Consider the following 22,567-nt stretch of genomic DNA (forward strand, 5'->3'; position numbering starts at 1 on the left):
CTGAGTACAACTGGAAAATATAAGTATTAGAGTAACTCTGACCACCTACTCCATCCACTGTATCACCCATACAACCAAAAATCTAGGACATAAAATATTGAACACACACAATAGCAAAGAGTGTGTAAAACCTTCTATATTTGTTCTTGGTCTCTGCAAACATTGAACATTCAGTAACTATATTGTTACAATGAATTCTCACACAAATCTCCTCACACCAAATTTGAACAGATGCTTAAAATACCAGAACAATTTGGTAGTGTGATCCCATTGCCTATGTCAACAGGGCAAATTTTCCAGATTTAATGGGGGAAAGAGGTTTGAGTCCTACAGTATCAGAAATTGCTATTAGTTGACATGAATTTTGCACAGCATCTCCCCCAGAAATCCACATTGGACATAAGATTCAAGAATTAAAACATCAAACTCATAAATAAATGCTACTGAAGGGACCACATCCTTCATTCCATTACTCTTTATGATTCAAATCACCCCCCGCTTCTTTAGATTACACCTGGTAATGTGACCAAATCTTAATAGATGATTAGCCCTGAAAAAGGCCTTAGACAAACATTAGCTATCTCAGACTGCTCTTCCCAGAAGACACAACTGGCTAATTGTATAGTTTCGTTTCTTTTCAAAGACACATCCCCTTTCTCTATTCTCTCCCATTATGGTCAGAAACACAGAATAAACATCATCATCAAGTCTTGATTACACTGCATCAAAATATTTGGGAGACAGGTTTCTACATTCCTGGGGGCATCTGTCAGGTATCACTCTTTTACAATCAGAGGTTTGAGACTGAACAGGGCTCAATCTCCGAAGCAAAAAGTGACAGGTTTCTAAATTTTAAAATTTTACAAATACTTGCAGATTACTTATAAATGAGGCCACTATTCATGTAGGGTAAAAGTATGAAATTCCAGGACTTAAATGTACTGTGTTTGTGTGGAATCAAGTCACGTGTCAGTCCATTTGGCATATTATCTGTGTCAAATTAAGCTTTCTTTATACAAAGATAGTATAAATTTTGTTATAGTTCATTCATGTGCATATTGTTTTAAGGTTTCTGATGGGACAAATCTGGACAGGACCTCAGCAGGAAGATTTCTTCTTTTGCAGCCTCTTCAAGGCATCTTTGATTTCCTTGTTCCTCAGACTGTAAATCAAGGGATTCAACATGGGGATAACCACAGTGTAGAATACTGATGCAAATCTGTCAAAACTGGAGGAGCCACCAGAGCTGGAACTCAAATAGACAAACATACCTGAGGTATAGAAGAGGGAAACTGCTGTCAGATGAGAAGCACAGGTGTTGAAAGTCTTGGACCTGCCTTTAGCTGAAGTGATCTTCATGACGGAGATGACAATATAGCCATAGGATATCATGATAATGAAGGCATTTGTTATCCCAAAGATCACTGTTAATATAGCAGTCAAGAGTTGCACAAAGAAAGTGTCAGTGCAGGACAGGACTAACAACTGGGGCATGTCACAGAAGAAGTGGTTGATGACATTAGGCCCACAGAAGTGAAGCTGAAGTATGGCACACAATTGGGATACAGAACCAGAGAGTCCAGCCAGATAGGACCCCAGCACCATCCGAATACACAGGGTGGGTGACATGACTGATGAATAGAGAAGAGGATTACAAATGGCGGCATATCGGTCATAAGCCATGGCTGTCATGAGACAAGACTCACTCAGTCCCATGATTGAAAAAACAAAGTATTGAACGGCGCAACCCACAAAGGTGATAGTCTGCTGCTCTTGGAAAAAGCTGGAGAGCATCTTGGGGGCTGTGGAGGTCACATAGCAGATATCCATGAAGGACAGATTACTGAGGAAGAAGTACATGGGTGTGTGGAGGTGAGAGTCCATCCTTATTAAGATGATGAGGCACAAGTTCCAAGTCAGAGTCATAATGTAGATGAGCAGGAATACAACAAAGAGCACTGCTAGGATTCTGGGGAAATCAGAGAATCCCAAAAGGATGAAATAAGTGACCTCTGTAATATTTCCTCTCCCACTCATTGGCTTGGTGCTTCTAGAATCAGAAAAGAGAGAAGAGAATGCACTGCTGACTCAGGTGAAATGACAGAATTACATTGCTCATATATGTCATTCTCCCCTCCGCTGAGAACTGGGAAAGAAGCAATGCTTCACTTTCCTGAAGAAAAGACCACACCTTTTCATCTTAAAGTGTCAGGAATTACCTTTTAAAAAGTGCTTCAGGTTCTCAGTTATTCCATGACGTCTCATGAAAATTAAAAGAGATATTTAAAAATTGACCACTTTAAAAAAAGCAATAGAAACCCTATGGTTCTTATATATAATACTAAGAATCATTGATTAAAATAATAGGTTTTTAAAAGACCTCTGATAAATATGTAACTGCTATATAAGTGGCATCATTGAAGAATACATTTGAAATAGCTCTTCTCCCCCAGATGATCATCTACATAGGTTTCTTAAATTTCTTATCTCAACCATGAAAAATATTATCCTTTTTATAATAACTTCTCAAACTTTTAAACAAATTTATCTAATAAAACATCTCCAAAATGGCCTGGTAAGTTACATCATAATATGTAATTCTGAAAACATTCTCTTGGGGGCACAGCAGAGGTGCTCAATTAGGTTATGGAATACGTCTTCTTAGGGAAGCCTTCACACAAACTATTCCATACAGAGGCTAGCACAACTCACTATTGCCCTCAACTATCGTCTCAATTTTAGAATATTTTGTTTCTTAGGAAACAGCATAGTACTGTGGTTAAGAGTTTAGACTTTGGTGTTTTAGTTCTGAAAAACATCATCAAGATTGCACTATAGGTCATTCCTGACATCAGCCCCCTCCCCAGGACAACTAGCAATAGAATAACTATTCATAGGCAAGACAACATTTTGAAAATCCTAGAACATGGGAATGAGGCAGAAACACCTACCTTGGACTACAGAGACCACACAGGTGGGTAGAGGTCAGCCACACTTTGACTGTACTGCCACTCTCCCATGCTGGCACAGTGCCACACCAACAGGATTCCTTTCACCTATGGTTTCCCCAGTTGGGGCAGGAGGGGGAGGGAGAGATCCCAAGGTGGGTGGTTATCCAGTTCCCCCAGAATTGTGGGTCATTTCGTGGGATGTCCAATCTGGTCTCACCTCTAGGGGACGGCAGGGGAATCTGTGGGGTATGATTACTGGGAATCCGATTGTGAGGGAGAAGGAGGCAGGACTTTCAGCAATCAGTGCTCAGATCCTGGCAGACTGAGTTCCTATTTGCATTGACACTCAGGTAGAAATCCCCACCGGAGGTTTTACCCATTGCAGAGACCAGATGGTGGTCCCATCTGACCACCGGGTAATTTGGTGGGCAGTTCTGTCTAATCTAGGATCTGAAATGGCAAGCTTTCTGGCATTGGAGCCTGTTCTGCCACTCTGTACAGGCTGGAAACCAATTCATAAACTCATCCACTGACCCATCAGGCCCAGCCCAACCAGAAACCTGCCCAGACCACCTAAAAAGGAGCATCGTTCAGCAGTCAGCAGTGCTGCCCACCTGCAGAGCTAGGACAGTGGCCTCATTTGTCCAGGGAAATCAGCACACAGTTCTGCCTGATTCAGAACCTCAAACAATGAGCCTTGTTGGCCTTAGAGCCTATCTCCACCATTTCCAGGCAGAAAAGCCAATTCATAGCCCCACCTACTGCTGAGTATATCTCCTAGTACCATCCAACCAGGAAGCTGACCAGGGCTCCTGGGAAGCTGCCAAACCCAGAAGCACTCTAGCAGAGAGTCCAGGGAGTGGCTTTATACATTTAAGTGTGGCCCAGAAACAGAACCATGCAAATGTGGTCAACTAATATTTGATAAGAGAGCATAAAATACTCAATAGAGAAAAGATAATCTCTTCAATAACTGTTGTTGGCAAAAATGGATATTCATATGCAAAAGAGGGGCCCCTGGGTGGCTCAGTCAGCTGAGCTTCCAACTCTTGAGTTCAGCTCAGGTCATGATCTCAGGGTCAAGGGATACAACCCCACATTGGGCTCCATGCTGAGTGTGTAGAGCCTGGTTAAGATTCTCTCTCTCTCTCTCTCTCTCTCTCTCTCTCTCTCTCTCTCTCTCTTTCTCTCTCCCCCCCCACTTCCCCTGCTCACACACTCTCTCTCTCTCATAAAACAAACAAATGAAACTTGTCTCATATGCAAAAGAAGAAAACTAAACCCAAATCTTACACCACTCAAAAAATTAACTCAAAATGAACTAAGGACCAAAATGTAAGACCTGTAACCATAAAACTCTTAGAAGAAAACATAGGGGAAAAACTTCTTGACATCACTTGGCAGTGATTCTTTGGATATCACATCTAAAGTACAAGCAAAAAAAAAAAAAATTAAAAATTAAACAAGTGGGATTATATCAAACTAAAAACTTCTGCACAACAAAAGAAATGATAAGCAAAATGAAAAGGTAACCTATGGAACAGGAGAAAATATTTTCAAACCACATATCTGATAAGATGTTAATATACAAAATATAAAACAAACTCATATAACTTAATAGCAAGAAAATAAATGGTCCAATTAAAAATTGGGCCCAGGACCTGAATAGATACTCTTCCATGATGACACCTAATGACCAAAAGGTACATGGAAAGGTGTTTTCTCCATCACTAATCACCAGGGGAATGCAAAGAGATATCAACTCACATCTGCCAGAATAGTTAGAGAGAACAAATGCTGGTGAAGGTGTGGAGAATAGGGGTGTGCGCTGCTGTGGAAATATAAATTGGTATAGACACTATGGAAAACAGTATGGAGATCCTAAAAAAATTAAAAATACAACTACATGTGATCCAGCAATTCCACTTCTGGGTATATATTCACAGGAAATAAAATTAGTGTTCTGAAGAGATATTTGCACCACCACCCCCCATGTTCATTGCAGCATTATTTACCATAACCAAGACATTGAAATAACCTAAATGCCCATTAAAAGATAAATGGATAGGGACGCCTGGGTGGCTCCGTCAAGTGTCCAACTCTGGATTTCGGCCTCAGGTCATGATTTAAGGGTTGTGAGATCAAGCCCCATGACAGGCTCTGTGCCCAGTGTGGAGCCTGCTTAAGATTCTCTCTCTCCCTCTCTCTCTCTGTCTGCCTCTTTCCTGCTTGTATGCATGAATTCTTTTTCTCTCTATATATAACAAACAAAAAAACAAAAAAAATCTTTAAAAAAATGAATGGATAAAGAAATCATAATTGATGTGTAAAATGTTACACTATTATATACATAATATATGCTAACATTCAATATTATATATAAATATTATTCAGGCATGAAAAAGAAGGAAATCCTGGCATTTGTGACAAGCTGCATGGTCCTTGAGAACACTATGCTAAGTGAGATAAGTTAGACCAAAAAAGACAAATATAATATGATCTCACTATATGCGAAATCTAAAAAAACTGAACTCACTGAAAGAGATATCTGATTTGCGGTTGCCAGAGGCAGTGGGTAGGAGATGGGGGAATTGGGGAAGGCGGTCAAAAGGTACACGCTTCCAGTTATAAGGTAAATAAATTTGGGGAATGCAATGTGCAACATCATGACTATACTTAACAATACTATACTGTGTATTTGAAAGTTGCTAAGAGATTAGATCTCAAAAGTTCACATCACAAGGAAGATGTAACTGGAACTATGAAAAGTGATGAATGCTAACTAGTCTTCTGTGGTAATCATTTTGTAATGTATACATAAATCAAATCATTGTGTTGTACCCCTCAAATTTATACAGTGTTGTATGTCAATTATATCTCAATAAAATGAAAAAAAGAGTTCTCGTTCTGATACCATCTCACTCTATTCACTTGTCCCAGTGGTTTAAACACACTAGATATGACTCACTCACAACAAAGTGAGGACAAGAACCCCTGAACTGTAAGGTTAATGGGAGAGTTACCTGAGGAAATTCATGCACATGCTCAGCACACAATCCAGTACACATTAATTGTCCAATAGGTGTTGGCTATTACTATCACTGATTGCTCAAGATAACCATGCAGGACAGCTGTGCTTGTGGATAAGCATGCCAGGCATACTAGCCTTTTATGGGTTAATTTGGGGAAGTTCCTGAGGCATTATCAGCCCTGTAGATCAGCAGGCTTCCCTGCCTCTAGGCAATACAGATTCAGACCTTCTGTGGAAGTCAGTCAAAGCACCTGGGGCCATGGTAAACTATTTAGATTTCTGGAGTTAAACCATGTAAATTATTGTCTATTTAGTTTTCTTGAGTTCAGTAAGAAGTTGCTGTGGGCAAGGTCAAAGAGGTGTCTGTCTACTTTCTCCTCCAGGATTTTGATGGTTTCCTGTCTCACATTTAGTTCTTTCACCCATTTTGAATTTTTGTGAATGGTCTAAGAGTGTAGTCCAGTTTCACTCTCCTGCATGTTGCTGTCCAGTTTTCTCAACACCATTTGTTGAAGAGACTGTCTTTTTTCCATTAAATATTTTTTCCTGCTTTGTCAAAGATGAGTTGACCATACATTTGTGGGTCCATTTCTGGGTTCTCTATTCTGTTCCATTGATCTATGTGTCTGTTTTTGTACCAGTACCATCATATTTTGATGATTACAGCTTTGTAATACAGCTTGAAGTCCAGAATTGTGATGCTTCCCACTTTGCTTTTCTTTTTCAACATTATTTTGGCTATTTGGGGTCTTTTCTGGTTCCATACAAATTTTAGAAAAATTTTTTATGAAAAATCCTGGTGTTATTTTGATAGGAATTGCAAGAACATGTAGATTGCTTTGGTTAGTATAAATGTTTTAACAATATTTGTTCCTCCAATCCCCGAACATAGTATGTTTTTCCATTTCAAATAGACTTAGGCCAATTGACAACCAGAATCAATCTATGATGGGCCTTGATCCCAAAAACATGTCAAAGTATATATTTCAGTTACCAAATACTACAAAGTTATATTTAATATGTTTGGTTGATATAGTCAACATGATAGACTCACTGACAGATTTGTAACAGATGCCAACTATTGGCTGTACTACATACCCAAACTGTCCTTCCTTGAGATGAAACAGTATATTAATAACAGCCAAAAATTTAGATAAAAAATAATTGGACCTGAACTTTCTGATATTAAGTATTATAAACATGGATAACTCATTATTCTTGTAAACATAGACATGTATCAGAGAACAAATACATATTTAAGAATAAATTTAGGGGCGCCTGAGTGGCTCAGTTGGTTGAGCGTCTGACTTCAGCTCAGGTCATGATCTCACGGTTTGTGGGTTCGAGCCCCATATTGGGCTCTGTGCTGACAGCTCAGAGCCTGGAGTCTGCTTTGGATTCTGTGTCTCCCTCTCTCTATGCCCCTTCCCACTTGTGCTCTGTCTGTGTGTCTCTCTCTCTCAAATATAAACATTAAAAAAATTTTTTTTAAATAAAAAAAAGAATAAATTTAAAAATTGGTGAGAAGTTAACAGCTGATAAAATTAGTATTTGAAATTGATACAGAAATGATAAACTCTCCCATTAATGGTCTACTAGACCATTAGAGCATTAGAGGAATAAATAGATATGCATTTATATAATCTTGAGATAGGAAAGAAATTTCCAAAATATAACACTAAAACAGAAACTCTGAGAAAAAAATATAATTATTCAAAACTTTCTTATAACTGAAAAACCCATTATATGAGGTACTTTTCAAATACAATTGATGAAGTTAAAAAAACAGCCAGAAAATATAAAAAAGACAATGTGGATATGTCTGTAATATAAAAGATATTGATCAATTAGGGATGGACACTCACATATGCTGCTGCCGAGTATGTACAAATAGTTCTACCTTTTTTGGAGGGAAAAAATGCTTTGTATAATCTCTCTCTCTCTCTCTCTCTGTCTCACAACACATACACGAGCCAATTACAAATGCCAAAAGTAATAACTGGTATGATTTTGATTTCCTTCTTTAAATGTCTCTGTGCTTGGTCAATGTTAGACAACTCCTGTATTTATAAGAAACAATTTATTACAATATATACAGCCTTAATTGTATGCACAGATTGAGAAAGAAAGGGAGAGGGGAACAGAAAATGATGGAGAGAGAATGACAGAGAAAACAGACTTTCAGAATTTCCTGAATTTTACCTACTGCCCATGTCACCCTTCGCAAGTTATTAACCTCTCTGTGCCTCAGTTGCCTCATCTATAAACAGGGCTAATAACACTTACTATCTCATAGGATTGCTGCAAGGACTGAATAACATAAATGGCCTCAAACAGTAGAGACTCAATAAATGTTAGCAATTATCATCCCCATTCTCATTCCTCTCTGTGAAAGAAAAATAAAGCAAAACGAATACTGAAAGGTCAAGGAGCTCTTCACATGATTATTTTCTACATTAGATGGTCTCTGAGCCTAGACTCAAGAATACTGTTAACCAATAAATATAATTATTTCAATCTTGTGGTGTTCTGTTATCTTCCAGTCAGCTGTAAACTCCTGATGCCACTTTTCATGTTCTACCACCACCAAATACTCTTGAGCTGACGATACTATGCACAGTGCATGGTCCAGTGGAGATGTTCCACTATTTAGTGATAAGCATCCTGTATACTAATGTTTGCATAACTGAATAAATACATGATGAACAAATGGTTCTTTCACCCACTTTTGGATGTAAAACTAAAATTGTCTTATTTCATTTCAATTATGGTTTTAGGAACTTGGAAATCTTTCTGTTTACTCTCAAAATAAAGTGTTGCCAATAAAAGTTCTCCATTATTTTATCCAGGATTAATTAGATTCAATGAAAATATTTTGCAAATATGAACCTCTGCGCACAACATCCCCCAATACACCAACATAATCGATCAATTCTATGAAAATAAGTCAACCTCCTGTTCAATCACTTACAGTAAAACTCTCCATTTCTTATTACATTCTGTTAACAAAGAAGTCAAAGCTAAAAGTATTTTATGTAATTCATCATTCCCCCCCAAATATAAGGAATTGTGGATTGTTTACTAATTCATGATAAAATACATCTGTTTAAACTTCAGTAAGCTATAGGAAAAGGAAAAATTCTGAAATTATTCACTCTGTTTGGTTAAGTTGTTGCATGTGTTCACCATCTCCAAGACAATTAACAGAAAAGGTGACTGATGTAGATATTAATTAGGCATTTTACTATGAGCATCTAGCTAATCAAAACCTTCAAATTCTGATAACTAAGGACATGGCCAGTTTATAAGGTTGTGCAGGGTACAAAATCAGGTTAAAAGAGCCAAGATGTTGCTGAATGAAGAACAAGTTAAAAAAAATGAGGTTAAAAGACAGACTAACAACTACCTATGCTTGGAATGGGGCATCTCTGATATCCGTGTTACCCACACTAGGGTCTCTAAAGAAGACTATGGAGACTTATTTAAAGTGTTTCAACAAGCCAATGGGATTGTATTTGAGTACACTGTCATATCATTATTTAGTGAAGTGCTAGCCTTTTGCTTAGAAATTATGAATCAATTATTTATGTAAATGGAAATTAAATTAGTATCTTTTTAAAAACAGAATCCTCAAGGAAATAATTAAATTAAGAGGGTCATTGGGATAGGTAAAATTGGAAAACCTACACAAGAATGTGTGATCTGAGGAAATTCCCCTGAAAGCCAGTAAATTGTTATTTTTAAGTCAGTGCTCAATTATTGACTTCTAAATTTTGTTAGTTTAAAAAAAAACATTATTTCATTAGATTCTAAATGATCTCATTATCCCCTATTTTACAGGTGAAAAAAACAGAAGGTAACAGAGCTCAAGATTAGGGTCCAACTTCGGCTCAGGTCATGAAATCACGGTTTGTGAATTTGAGCCCCACATCTGGCTCTCTGCTGTCAGCACAGAGCATCCTTCAGATTCTTTCTGTCCTCCCCCAATTGCTCCACGTGTACTCTCTCTCTCTGTCTCTAAAATAAATAAACATTTAAAAAACTTAAAAAAAGAGATCACATCCTTAAGAAATTGCAGAACAGGAACTCAACATTCATGCCTCACCCCAGAATAATCCCTGATATTTAAGAGTAGAGATTAATCTTTTTAATGAAGCTCAGAGACATTGGCTAGGAGAAAGAGAACCCAAAACAGCCCACAGTGGAAGGTGTGGGACTGAGGGAGAGAGAGTAGGTGAAGAATGGGAGAAACTGAGGGCCATAAAACCTTGCTCCAGAATCACATGGCTATTAAGATAGCACAAAATCCACTGTTCTCACTAAATCTTGCCCTCTCACCTTGACCCAGATTCCCCAAGAAGACAGAGCTCTTGCCAAAGGTTAAAACTGCTTATTTCTTTTCCAAAGGAATTTTCCAGCTGGGCCCTATTGTTCTCCAAGATGGGAGTCTTTGGCTTTGAAACTGGCTGTCCACTCAGGGCAAGAGAGATGCCCACAACTGGCGATCCTCTTAAATATGCTATTAAGAGCAGAGGTAACACGAGAAAAGACAATTAGAGGGAGAAAACCCTCAGGGATGCTCTCTGGAGTCACGGTTGTCATGGAGTTTTTGTCCCTGCTAATTTCATGCCCCACTTTGCCATGTCCCTTCTGGATCCATCCCTGACATCCCCACAGTCCAATAATGTTCTCATGATTGTAGTCTTTCTGTTGGAAACTTAAGAGTCATTAGAGCTGGAAAGAACCTAGAGATCATCTAGTCCAACACCGTCAATTACCAGGTGAGGAACCTGAAGCCAGGGAGCTAAAAGATTTGCTCAAGATGACACGGCTAGCTGGTAAAATACCTTAATTAAAATAAATTAAATACATGAGCATTTCCCTCTGTACAAAACACTTTCATTTTAGATATAGACATACATAAATTTTCTCAAATACCTGACCAGACTCAACCATCACAGCAGCGCTGTCAGACATGCCATTATATCCTGTGCATAATGAAGAAACTGAGACAATAAGGAAAACAACAAAACTAATTCATGACAGAGTCACGGCTTATTGTGGTTACAAACTGGGACATAGGTATCAATGAATCTGGGTTGAATTTCAACCCTTCCACTTGATGACTGTGTAACTTGGAGCAAATTAACCTCTCCAAGCCTCAGGATTATCATAAGATGGGGCTGGTAGTAGTAGCTACTTCATAGAGTAAGTCTTCATAGAATAAAATTAGATAATGCTTCTAAAGCATTTACCCAAGGGGTGTACCACAAGCATGCCTTCTATTAATAGTAGGTGTAATTTGGGATGGATAAAGAAGATGTGGTTTATATATACAATGAAATACTACACGACAATGAGAAAGAATGAAATCTTGCCATTGCAGCAACATGGATGGAACTGGAGGGTATTATGATAAGTGAAATAAGTCAGTCAGAGAAAGAGAGATATCATATGTTTTCACTCATATGTGGAATTTGAGAAACTTAGAAGACATGGGGGAAGGGTAGGGGGAGAAACAGTTTCAAACAGTGGGGGAGGCAAACCACAGGAGACTCTTAAATGCAGAGAACAAACTGAGGGTTGATGGGGAGGGTGGAGGAGGGGAAGATTCGTGATGGGCACTGAGGAAGGCGCTTTCAGGATGAGCACTAGGTGTTGTATGTAAGCGATGAATCATGGGAATCTATTCCTGAAACCAAGAGCACACTGTATACACTATATGTTAGCTAACTTGACAATAAATTATATTAAAACAATAGTAGGTATAATTTATATATTCTGATTTGAAGTTCTTTCCAACATGTTATGCTGCATTACTAATCCTTCAATAAAAGTATCTACTTAAGACCATTCCCACAAACATTTTTGCTTGTTTGTTTCTAGGTTTTCATAAATGAAACTCATCTACCCTGCCACTTACCAGGGATGCAGAGATGTTCTAGACAAGGTCCCATCCTTGGTTTGATCTACTTCAGCCATTCTTACCTCCAGGGAGAAAGGGGTGGGTGGGCAATGAGTTAATTATTCAACTTTGCTGATAGGTTAGCAGTTATATATTTCCCCTGATAGGAACTGTAATAACTTTAACCTTGAAACTGAATGGATTTTTAGTATAATTTTTAAAGATATAATACCAAAAGTATAGTATGTGGGCTCCATGGCCAAACAATGAAGACCATGCTATTGGTCAGTAAGAACCAAGTATGTTCCACAAATCACACTTTGTGAGATTCAAATGAAGTGTTGCTACACTGGGAAGAATGTGGCAGACCTCTATGTACCCAAAAGTTGTATCTGTAATATCTATCATCTAACTTCCCACCTGCCATCTTCATATGGTTAACAGAAAACAAGTCAAATCTATGTGATGTAACAATGCGATATATAAAGTATTGTATAAATATGAATGTAATATGTATGAAATTAGTCCATAATCTCTTATATAGAAAAAAAATTCTCTTTTTAAACTTTTTTGAAGTCCTCTTATTTGGACTCTGAGTGTTCATGGAACTCTCAAGTCTGGAGGCTCTTCTGCTCCTGATCAACTTAAGGTCCTGGAATCCCAAGGGGCTCCGATCAGGAATTCAGTTCCCACACCCTAAACACACCACAATAGCCATCATTTCTGAGGTCTTACGCAGTCTCTGTGAAAATACCAAGCTGCGTGCTCCAGGTCTGACTATGCCGAGAAATTGATGACATTATAGAAGTTTCAGGTGTATATTATAATCAACATCTCTATACAGTAGATAATAATCATCACCAAAAGACTGGTTACCAATCATCTCCATACACTTGACCAACTTCACCATTTTACCCACTTCCCAACCACCTTCCTCTCTGGTAACCATCAGTTGTTCTCTGCATCTATGAGTTTGCTTTTGTATTGTTAAGTTTGTTTCTCTTTTGTCTTTAGATTCCAAATGAGTGAAATCCTATGATAACTGTCTTCTCCATGTGACTTCCTTCACATAACTTAATATCTTCAAGGTTAAAATAAAAGCAAAAATGAACTATGGAGGCCTCATCAAGATAAAAAGCTCCTGAGTGGTGAAGGAAACAATCAACGAAACTAAAATGCAACTAATAGAATGTGAGAAGATACTTGCAAATGACATATCAGATAAAGAACTTACCAAACTCAACACCCTAAAAACAATACAGTGAACAAATGGGCAGATGACACAAATAGATACTTTTCCAAAGGAGACATCCAGACACATGAAAAGATGCTCAACATCACTTATCATCAGGGAAATACAAATCAAAACCACCGTGAGATATTACTTCCCACCTGTCATTATGACTAAAATGAACAACTTGGGCAACAACAGATGCTGGCAGAAATGCAGAGTAGGGAAACCGTCTTACACTATTGGTGGGATAGCAAAATGGTGCAATCACTCTGGAAAACAGTATGGAGTTTCTTCAAAAATTAAAAATAAACCCTCTGACCCAGCAATTGCACTACTAGGAATTTATCCAAAGGATATAAAAATGCTAATTTGAAGGCGCACATGTGCCCCAATGCTTATAGCAGTACTATCAACAATAACCAAATTATGGAGACAGCCCAAATGTCCATCAACTGATGAATGGATAAAGATGTGGTATATATACTTGGCAATGAAAAACAATGAAATCTTGCCATTTGCAACAGCATGGATGAAACTAGAGTGCATTATGCTAAGTGAAATAAATTGGTCAGAGAAAGATAACATACAATTTCAATCATATGTGGACTTTGAGAAACTCAACAGATGGATCTAGGGGAAGGGAGGGAAAATAAGATAAAAACAGAGAGTAAGGCATGTATAAGAGACTTTTAAATACAGAGAACAGGGGTGCCTGGGTGGCTCAGTTGGTTAACTTTCTGACTTTGGCTCAGGTCATAATCTCATGGTTCGAGCCCCACATCAGGCTCTGGGCTGACAGCTCAGAGCCTGGAGCCTGCTTCACATTCTGTGTCTCCCTCTCTCTCTGCCCTTCCCCTACTCACACTCTGTCTCTCTGTCTCTGTCTCTCTCTCTCTCTCAAAAATAATCATTAAAAATTTAAATAAATAAATAAATAAATACAGAGAACAAACTGAGGGTTGCTGGAGGGGTGTTGGGTGGGCTACATGTGTGATAGGCATTAAGAAGGGCACTTTTGGGGATGACACCTGGTGTCATATGTAAGAGATGAATCACTGGGTTCTATGTCTGAAGTCAAGACTACACTGTATGTTAATTAGCTTGAATTTAAATGTAAAAGATTAATAATACCTTCAAGGTCTATCCATATTGCCACAAATGGCAAATTTTCACTCTTCTTTATGGCTGAGTAGTATTCCATTTTACACACACAAGCACATGTATCAATTATATAACTTTCCACTTAGATGCGTCTTCTTCATTTCTCTTATCACTGTCTTATATAGGTCTTTCAATTCCTTGGTAAATTCATTCTTAGGATTTTATTGTTTTTGAAACACTGTAAATGAGATTGCTTTCTTAATTTCTCCTCTTGCTAGTTCATTATTTGTATATAGAAATATCACAGGTTTGAGGCACCTGGGTCACAGTCAATTAAGCATCTGACTTCAGCTCAGGTCATGATCTCATGGTTCATGAGTTCAAGCCTCACATTGGGCTGTATGCTGACAGCTCAGGGCCTGGAACCTACTTCAGATTCTGTGTCTCCCTGTGTCTCTGCCCCTCCCCCACCCCTCCTCTCTCTCTCTCTCTCTCTCTCTCTCAAAAATAAATAAACATTAAAAAAATTTTTTAAAAAGAAGTCTCACAGGTTTTTGGGCACCTGGGTGACTCAATTGGTTAAGTGTCTGACTCTTGATTTTGGCTCAGGTCACGATCTCATGGTTTGTGGGATCGCACCCCACCTCAGGTTCTACACTGACAATGTGGCACCTGCTTGGGATTCTATCTCTTCCTCTCTCTCTCCCCTTCCCCTGCTCATATGCATGTGCACTCTCACGCTCTCTCTCTCTCTCTCTCTCTCTCTCTCTCTCTCTCAAGATAAATAAACATTTAGAGAGCCTGGGTGGCTCAGTCAGTTAAGTGTCTGACTTCAGCTCAGGTCATGATCTCACAATTTGAGCCCCACATCGGGCTCTGTGCTGACAGCTCAGAGCCTGGAGCCTGATTCAGATTCTGTGTCTCCCTGTCTCTCTGCTCCTCCCATGTTCATGCTCTGTCTCTGTCTCTGTCTCTCAATAAAAAATTTTTTAATTTAATTTTTTTAAAAGATAAACATTTAAAAATACTAATAAATAAATACTAAAAAATAAATGTCACAGTATACTGATTTTTTCATATAACTACTAAATTTGTTATTAGTTCTAATAACGTTTTTGTAAAGTCATCAGGGTTTTCTATGTACATAATCATGTTATCTACAAAGAGAGACAGTTTTACATCATCTTTTCATACTTGAATGCATTTTACTTCTTTTTCTTGCCTAATCACTCTGGCTAGAATTTCTAGTACTATGTAGAATAAAGTGGTGAGAGGGGGCATCCTTGTCATGTTCTTGATTTAGAGGAAAAGCTTTGAGATTTTTACCACTGAGTATAATGTTAGCTGTGGGATTATCTTACATCTATACCCAGTTTGTTGACAGGTGTTTTTTTAATCATGTCTGGTGTTGAACTTTCTCAGATGCTTTTTCTTCATCTATTGGCATGATCATATTTTTACTCTTCATTTTATTAATATGCTATATGACATTGATTGATTTGTGGATGTTGAACTATCCTTGCATAACTGAAATAAATAAATCATTTGATTATGGCATATGATCTTTAATGTAGTCTTGAATTCAGTGTGCAATATTTTCTTGAGGATTTTTCATCTATGTTCATTGGGCATACTGGGCTATAATTTTCTTTTCTTTTGGTGTCCTTGTCTGGTTTTTTATTAGGGTAATGCTGCTCTTATAAAATGAGTTTAGGAGTGTTCTTTCAATTTGTACATTTTGGAGGAGTTTGAGAATGATTGGAACTTAATTCTTCTTGAAATATTTGGTAAAACTCACCAGTGAAAGCCATCTGGTCTCGGACTTTTATTTGTTGGGAGGTTGTTGTTTTTTTCTTTCATTTGACTTCAAGTTTTTATTTAAATTCCAATTAGGTAACATATATGATAAAATTGGTTTTGGGTGTAGAATTTAGTGATTCAGCACTTACATATAACACCCAGTGCTCACCACAACAACTGCACTGCACTTCTTAATGCCCAACACCCATATAGCCCATCCCCCCCACCCAATGCCCCTTCCAAAACTCTCCCCAATGTTCATCTGTTTTATTTTTTAAATTCCACATGTGACTGAAATCATATGGTATTTGTCTTTGACTGACTTATTCGCTTAGCATCATACACTCTAGCTCCATCCACATCATTGCAAATGGCAAGATTTCATTGTTTTTGACCACTGAGTAATATTCTATTAATATATACAATATTCTATATACTATTACTATATACAATATTTTATATATATATATGCACTATTACTGTATACAACATTCTATTGTATACATACCACATCTTCTTTATCCATTCATCAGTCAATGGACATTTGGGCTCTCTCCATAGTTTGGCTATTGTTGATAACACTACTATAAAACATTGATATGCACATACCCCTTCAAATCTGTGCTTTTGTATACTTTGGGTAAATACCTAGTAGTGCAATTGCTGGATCATAGGGTAGTTGCATTTTTAGTTTTTTTAAGGAACCTCCATACTGTTCTCCAGAATGACTGCACTGGTTGAATTCCCACTGACTATGCAAGAGGGTTCCCCCTTCTCTGCATACTTGCCAACATCTGTTGTCTCCTGTGTTGTTAATTTTAGCCACTATGACAGGTGTGAGATGGTATCTCATTATGGTTTTGATTTGTATTTCCCTGATGATGAGTGGTGTTGAGCATCTTTTCATGTGTCTGTTAGGCATCTGGATGTCGTCTTTGGAAAAATGTCTATTTATGTCTCCTGTCCATTTCTCAACTGGATTAATTGGTTTGGGGTGTTGAGTCTGATAAGTGCTTTATAGATTTTGGATGCTAACTCTTTATCTGATAAGTCATTTGCAAATATCTTCTCCCATTGCATAGGTGGTCTTTTAGTCTTGTTGATTGTTTTCTCCACTATGCAGGAGCTTTTTACCTTAATGAAGTCCCAACAGTTCATTTTTGCTTTTGTTTCCCTTGCCTCTGGCAATGTGTCTAGTAAGAAATTGCTATGGCCAAGGTCAAAGAGATTTCTTCCTGTGTTCTACTCTAGGATTTTGATGGTTTCTGTCTCACATTTAGGTCTTCCATGCATTTTGAATTTATTTCTCTCTATGGTGTAAGAAAGTGGTCCAGTTTAATTCTTCTGCATGTTGTTGTCCAGTTTTCCCAACACCATTTGCTGAAGAGACTGTCTTTTTCCTTCAATAGTCTTTCCTGTTTCATTGAAGATGACTTGACCATATAGTTGTGGGTCTATTTCTGGGTTCTCTATTCTGTCACACTGATCTATGTGTCCGTTTTTGTGCCAGTGCCATATTGTCCTGAAAACTACAGCTTTGTAATATAGCTTGAAGTCCAGAATTGTGATGCTTCCAGCTTTGCTTTTATTTTTCAAGATTGCTTTGGCTATTCAGGGGCTTTTGGGGTTCCATACAAATTTTAGAGTTGTTTGTTCTAGCTCAATGGAAAATGCTAGTGGTTGGAGCACCTGGGTGGCACAGTTGGTTAAGTGTGCAACTCTAGGATCTCAGCTCAGTTCATGATCTCACAATTCATAAGCTCAATCCCCACATCAGTGCAGAGCCTGCTTGAGATTGTCTCTCCTTCTCTCCGACCCTCCCCCACTTGTGGTCTATCAACCAAAATAAAAAACTTAAAAAAATTTTTTTTAACGCTGGTGGTATTTTGATAGGAATTTCACTGAATGTATAGGTTGCTTTGGTTAGTGTAGACATTTTAACAATATCTGTTCTTCAAATCCATGAGCATGGAATGTATTTCAATTTATTTGTGTCCTCTTCAATTTCTTTCATAAGGTTTCTATAGTTTTCAGAGTACAGATCTTTTACCTCGTTGGTCAGGTTTATTCCTAGGTATCTTATGGGTTTGGCGAAATTGTAAAATAGGATCAATTCCTTGATTTCTTTTACTGCTGCCTCATTACTGGTGTATAGAAATGCAACCGACTTCTGTACATTGATTTTATATCCTGTGAATTTGTTGACTTTGTGTATCAGTTCTAGTAATTTTTTTATTGCAGTCTTTCAGGTTTTCTACCTAAAGTTATCACGTCCTCTGCAAATAGTGAAGGTCTGACTTCTTCCTTGCTGATGTGGATGTCTTTTAATTATTTTTATTGTCTGATTGCTGAGGCTAGGACTTCCAGTACTATGTTAAATAACAATGATGAGAGTGGACATCCCTGTCACGTTCTAGACTGTAGAGGATAACCTCTCGGTTTTTCCCCCTTGAAGATGATATTAGTGGTGGGTCTTGCATCTACAGCCTTTATTATGTTGAGATATATTCTCTCTATCCCTACTTTGTTGAGGATTTTTACCAAGAATGGATGTTGTATTTCATAAAATGCTTTTCCTATATCTATTGACAGAATCGTATGGTTCTTATCCTTTCTTTTATTAATGTAGTGTATCACATTGATTGACTTGAGAGTATTGTACAAGCTCTGCACAGCCCAGGGATAAATCTCACTTGATCGTGCTGAATAATTCTTTAATGTATTGTTGGATTCAATTTGCTATGAACTTGTTGAAAATTTTGGCATCCATGTTTATCAGGGATACTTACGTGTAATTTTCCTTTTTAGTGTGGTCTTTGGTTTTGGAATCAAGGTAATGGTGGCCTGGTAGACAGAGCTTGGAAGTTTTCCCTCCATTCCTTTTCTTTCTTTATTTCTTTCTTCCGTTTGTTTTTCTTTCTTTCTTTTTTTTTTTTTTTTTTTTTTCTTTTGGAACAGTTTAAAGGGAATAGGTATTAACTCTCCTTTAAATGTCTTGTAGAATTCCCCTGGGAAGCCTCCGGTCCTGGACTTGTGTTTGTTGGGAGATTTTTGTTTACTGATTCGATTTCTTTGCTGGTTATGGGTCTGTTAAAATTTTCTATTTCTTCCTGTTTCAGCTTTTGAAATGTATGTTTCTAGAAATTTATCCATTTCTTCCAGATTGCCTAGTTTGTTAGCATATAATTTTTCATAATATTCTCTTACAATTGCTTATATTTCTGTGATCTTGGTTGTAATTTCTCCTCTTTCATTCATGATTTTCTTTATTTTGGTCCTTTCTCTTTTTGATAAGTATGGCTGAGGGGTATCAATTTTATTAATTCTTTCAAAGAACGAGCTGTTAGTTTCATTGATCTCTTCTGTTTGTGTGTGTTTATGTCATTTATTTCTGCTCTACTCTTTATTATTTCCCTTCTGCTGACTTTAGGTTTCATTTGCTCTTCCTTTTTCAGTTCCTTTAAGTATAAGTTAGATTGTGTATTTTAGACTTTTCTTTAAAAAAATTTTTTTTAATGTTTATTTATTTTTGAGAGAGAGAGCACGAGCAGGGGAGGGGCAGAGAGAGAGGGAGACACGGAATCTGAAACAAACTCCAGGCTCCAAGCTGTCAGCACCGAGCCCCAGGTGGGGCTCAAACTCACCATGAGATTATGACCTGAGCCAAAGTCAGACATAACCGACTGAGCCACCCAGGCATCCCTGAGACATTTCTTGCTTTTTGATGTAGACTTGTATTGCTATATATTTCCCTCACATGACTGCCTTTGCTGCATCAGTTGGGATTTTTTATTACTGACTCAATCTCCTTACTAGTAATTGGTCTACTCATATTTTCTATTTCTTCATGGTTCAGTCTTGGTACTTTTTATGTTTATAGGAATTTGTCCATTTCTTTTAGGTTGCCCAAGTTTTTGGCTTGCAATTATTCATGGTAGTCTCTTATAACCTATTGTATTTCTGTGGTAGCAACTGTAACATCTCCTCTTTCATTTCTAATTTTATTTATGTCATTCTCTTTTTTCTTAGTGAGTCTAGCTAAAAGATTTGTCTGTTTTGTTTATTAAGTTTTTTAAAAACAGCCCGTAATTTCATTAATCTTTTCTATTGCCTTTGTAGTCTCTTCTTCATTTATTTCCACTCTGATTTTTGTTATTTCCTTCCTTCTACTAACTTGGGGCTTAGTTTATTCTTCTTTTTCTAGTTCCTTGAATTGTGAAGTTAGGTTGTTTAAATTGCATTTCTTCTTTCTAAATGAAAGTATTCATTGCCATGTACTTCCCTTCTTAGAACTGCTTTTGTATTTTCATATGTTTTCCTGTTGCTAATTAGTGACCTTTTGTTTCTCCTGAAGAAGTCCCCTGTACATTTCCTGTAAAGGCAATCTAGTGGTGATGAACTCTTCAGATTTGTCTGTCTGAAAACTCCTTATCTCTCCTTCAATTCTGAAAGATAATTTGTCCAGGTAGACTGTTCTTGGTTGACAGGTTTCTTTCTTTCAGCACTTTGAAAATATTGTGCCACACCCGTAGGCCTGCAAAGTTTCTGCTGAAAAATCTGCTAATAATTTTATGGAGGTTTCCTAGTACATAACTAGTGGTATTTTTTTTTACTTCTTTTGTCTTTAAATTTGACATTTTATTTATAGTATGTCTCAGTGTGGTTCTTTTTGGATTCATGTTACTAAGAATAATCTGGAGTTCCTGCATCTAGATGTCTATTTCTTTTCCGAGGTAAGGGAATTTTCAGCCATTATTTCTTGAATAAGCTTTTGCCTCTTTCTCTCTTCACTTTCTGGGACCTTTATAATGCAAATATTGGTCTGCCTGATGGTGTTCTCTCTTAAGCATCTTCACTCTTTCTCATTATTTATCCTAATGCTCTTCTGATTTGAAGAATTCCACTGTCCTATCTTTGATTTCACTGATCCTTTTTTCTTCCATTTCATCTAATGTGCTGCTGACACCTTCTATTGAGTTTTTCAGTTCACTTAATGTACTCTTCAGCTCTGAGATTTCTGCTTGGAAAGTTCTTGTATTTTCTATCTTTTTGTTGAAATTCTCACTTTGTTCATGCATTGTTCTGACCTTGGTGAGCCTCTTTATGACCATAATTTGAACCCTTTATCAGATAAATTACTCACCTCTGTTTCATTAAGATCTATTTCAGGGGTCTTACCTCAATCTTTTGTTTGAAATCTATTTAATTGCTTCTTCATTTTCCTTGATTCTCTCTGTTGGTTTTTGTGCATTAGATAAATAGTCATTTCTCCCGGTCTTTTTTTTTTTTTATTTTTATTTTCAACGTTTATTTATTTTTGGGACAGAGAGAGACAGAGCATGAACGGGGGAGGGGCAGAGAGAGAGGGAGACACAGAATCGGAAACAGGCTCCAGGCTCTGAGCCATCAGCCCAGAGCCTGACGCGGGGCTCAAACTCACGGACCGCGAGATCGTGACCTGGCTGAGCCGGACGATTAACCGACTGCGCCACCCAGGCGCCCCTCCCGGTCTTGAAGGAGTAGTCTCAGTACGAGATGAAACTTATTATTCAGATGCACCCTGCTCATGATTGTTTCTCAAACCTTTGTGATTGTCTAAACAGCCTTCCTTATATTTAGTGCCTCCCTGTAGTTCAGGGTGTGCCACAACCTGTCAGTGTCTCAAAACAGAGGATCTCAGTCAACACCTAAATGCAGGGTGATTGGAAGTCAGATACTCAGAAAGCATTTTTAAAGTATGCACGTAGGCCTCTTTCAGGGATATAGGTGTTTCTGTCTATGACCTCTGCACTAAGCCTACCCAGGGGCAAGAAGAGGGGGACAACCTATTAAGAACTGTTTCTTTGTTTGCTACCGTCCTATGGGATCCATGAGTGCAAGTCCTATTGGCCAACAGAGCCAAGCTATCAAGGGATGTGTCCCCAGACACACAGAAACCACACAATCCAGGGTATCAGACATGTGCACAATCTCCTTCCTAGGAGACCCTGGTGACCTGCAGTGGGGCAGAGGGAGAGTGCAAAGATAGTGCCAGCAGGCCTCCCCTGCTGCAGGGGAGACTGCAGTCCACCCATAGGTGTGTGTGAAATTAGAAGGCTGACCCTCAGGATATAGCTTTTATAATATACATATGGACCTCTTTCAGGAAAAGACTGGGAGTTCAGTGTTTCTGACTGCTGCTTCTGCACTAAATCCCAGGTGATAGTTCAGAACTGTTTCTTTGTTTGTTATCATCTTGTACGTGTCATGGATGTAAACACAGTTGGCTTTCAGAGATGGGGGTTTGAGGGGCCCACTCCCCAAGAGGAAGTCTTAAAAGTTAAGGTGCTACATATTGGGTCTAAGCCCCACACCATTCAGGGAAAAGCTGAAAGTTGTTGAGTTCCCTTCCAATATATGTGACTGTGCCAGGGGAGGGATTATTGGCAAGATTGTGCCTCTACCTCTCCCATTTGTTTCGATGTAGAATTTTTCTTGTTTGCACAATGTGTAGGAGTCATTTGGTTAGTTTATGAATTTCTCTCATAGCCAATTGCTCTGTGTGG

The 22,567-nt window shown here is 38.0% G+C and overlaps 1 protein-coding gene and 1 pseudogene across 1 annotated transcript; both read right to left on the bottom strand.

Annotated features, from left to right (window-relative positions):
• LOC123380619 overlaps nt 1-22,567 on the bottom strand; it is a 94,453-nt pseudogene that overhangs the window by 17,137 nt on the left and 54,749 nt on the right.
• On the bottom strand, nt 69-3,984 carry LOC111556541 (olfactory receptor 5AN1-like). The gene has a single exon (XM_045039342.1). It carries the CDS (start codon nt 2,035-2,037, stop codon nt 1,099-1,101), a length of 939 nt encoding a protein of 312 aa, XP_044895277.1. The 5' UTR covers nt 2,038-3,984; the 3' UTR covers nt 69-1,098.

The sequence above is a fragment of the Felis catus genome, chromosome D1 (assembly GCF_018350175.1).
Source record: "Felis catus isolate Fca126 chromosome D1, F.catus_Fca126_mat1.0, whole genome shotgun sequence".
Taxonomy (NCBI): domain Eukaryota; kingdom Metazoa; phylum Chordata; class Mammalia; order Carnivora; family Felidae; genus Felis; species Felis catus.

What these genes read in the sequence shown, in the direction of transcription:
- LOC111556541 (XM_045039342.1), bottom strand. Translation starts at nt 2,037, where the DNA reads ATGAGTGGGAGAGGAAATATTACAGAGGTCACTTATTTCATCCTTTTG.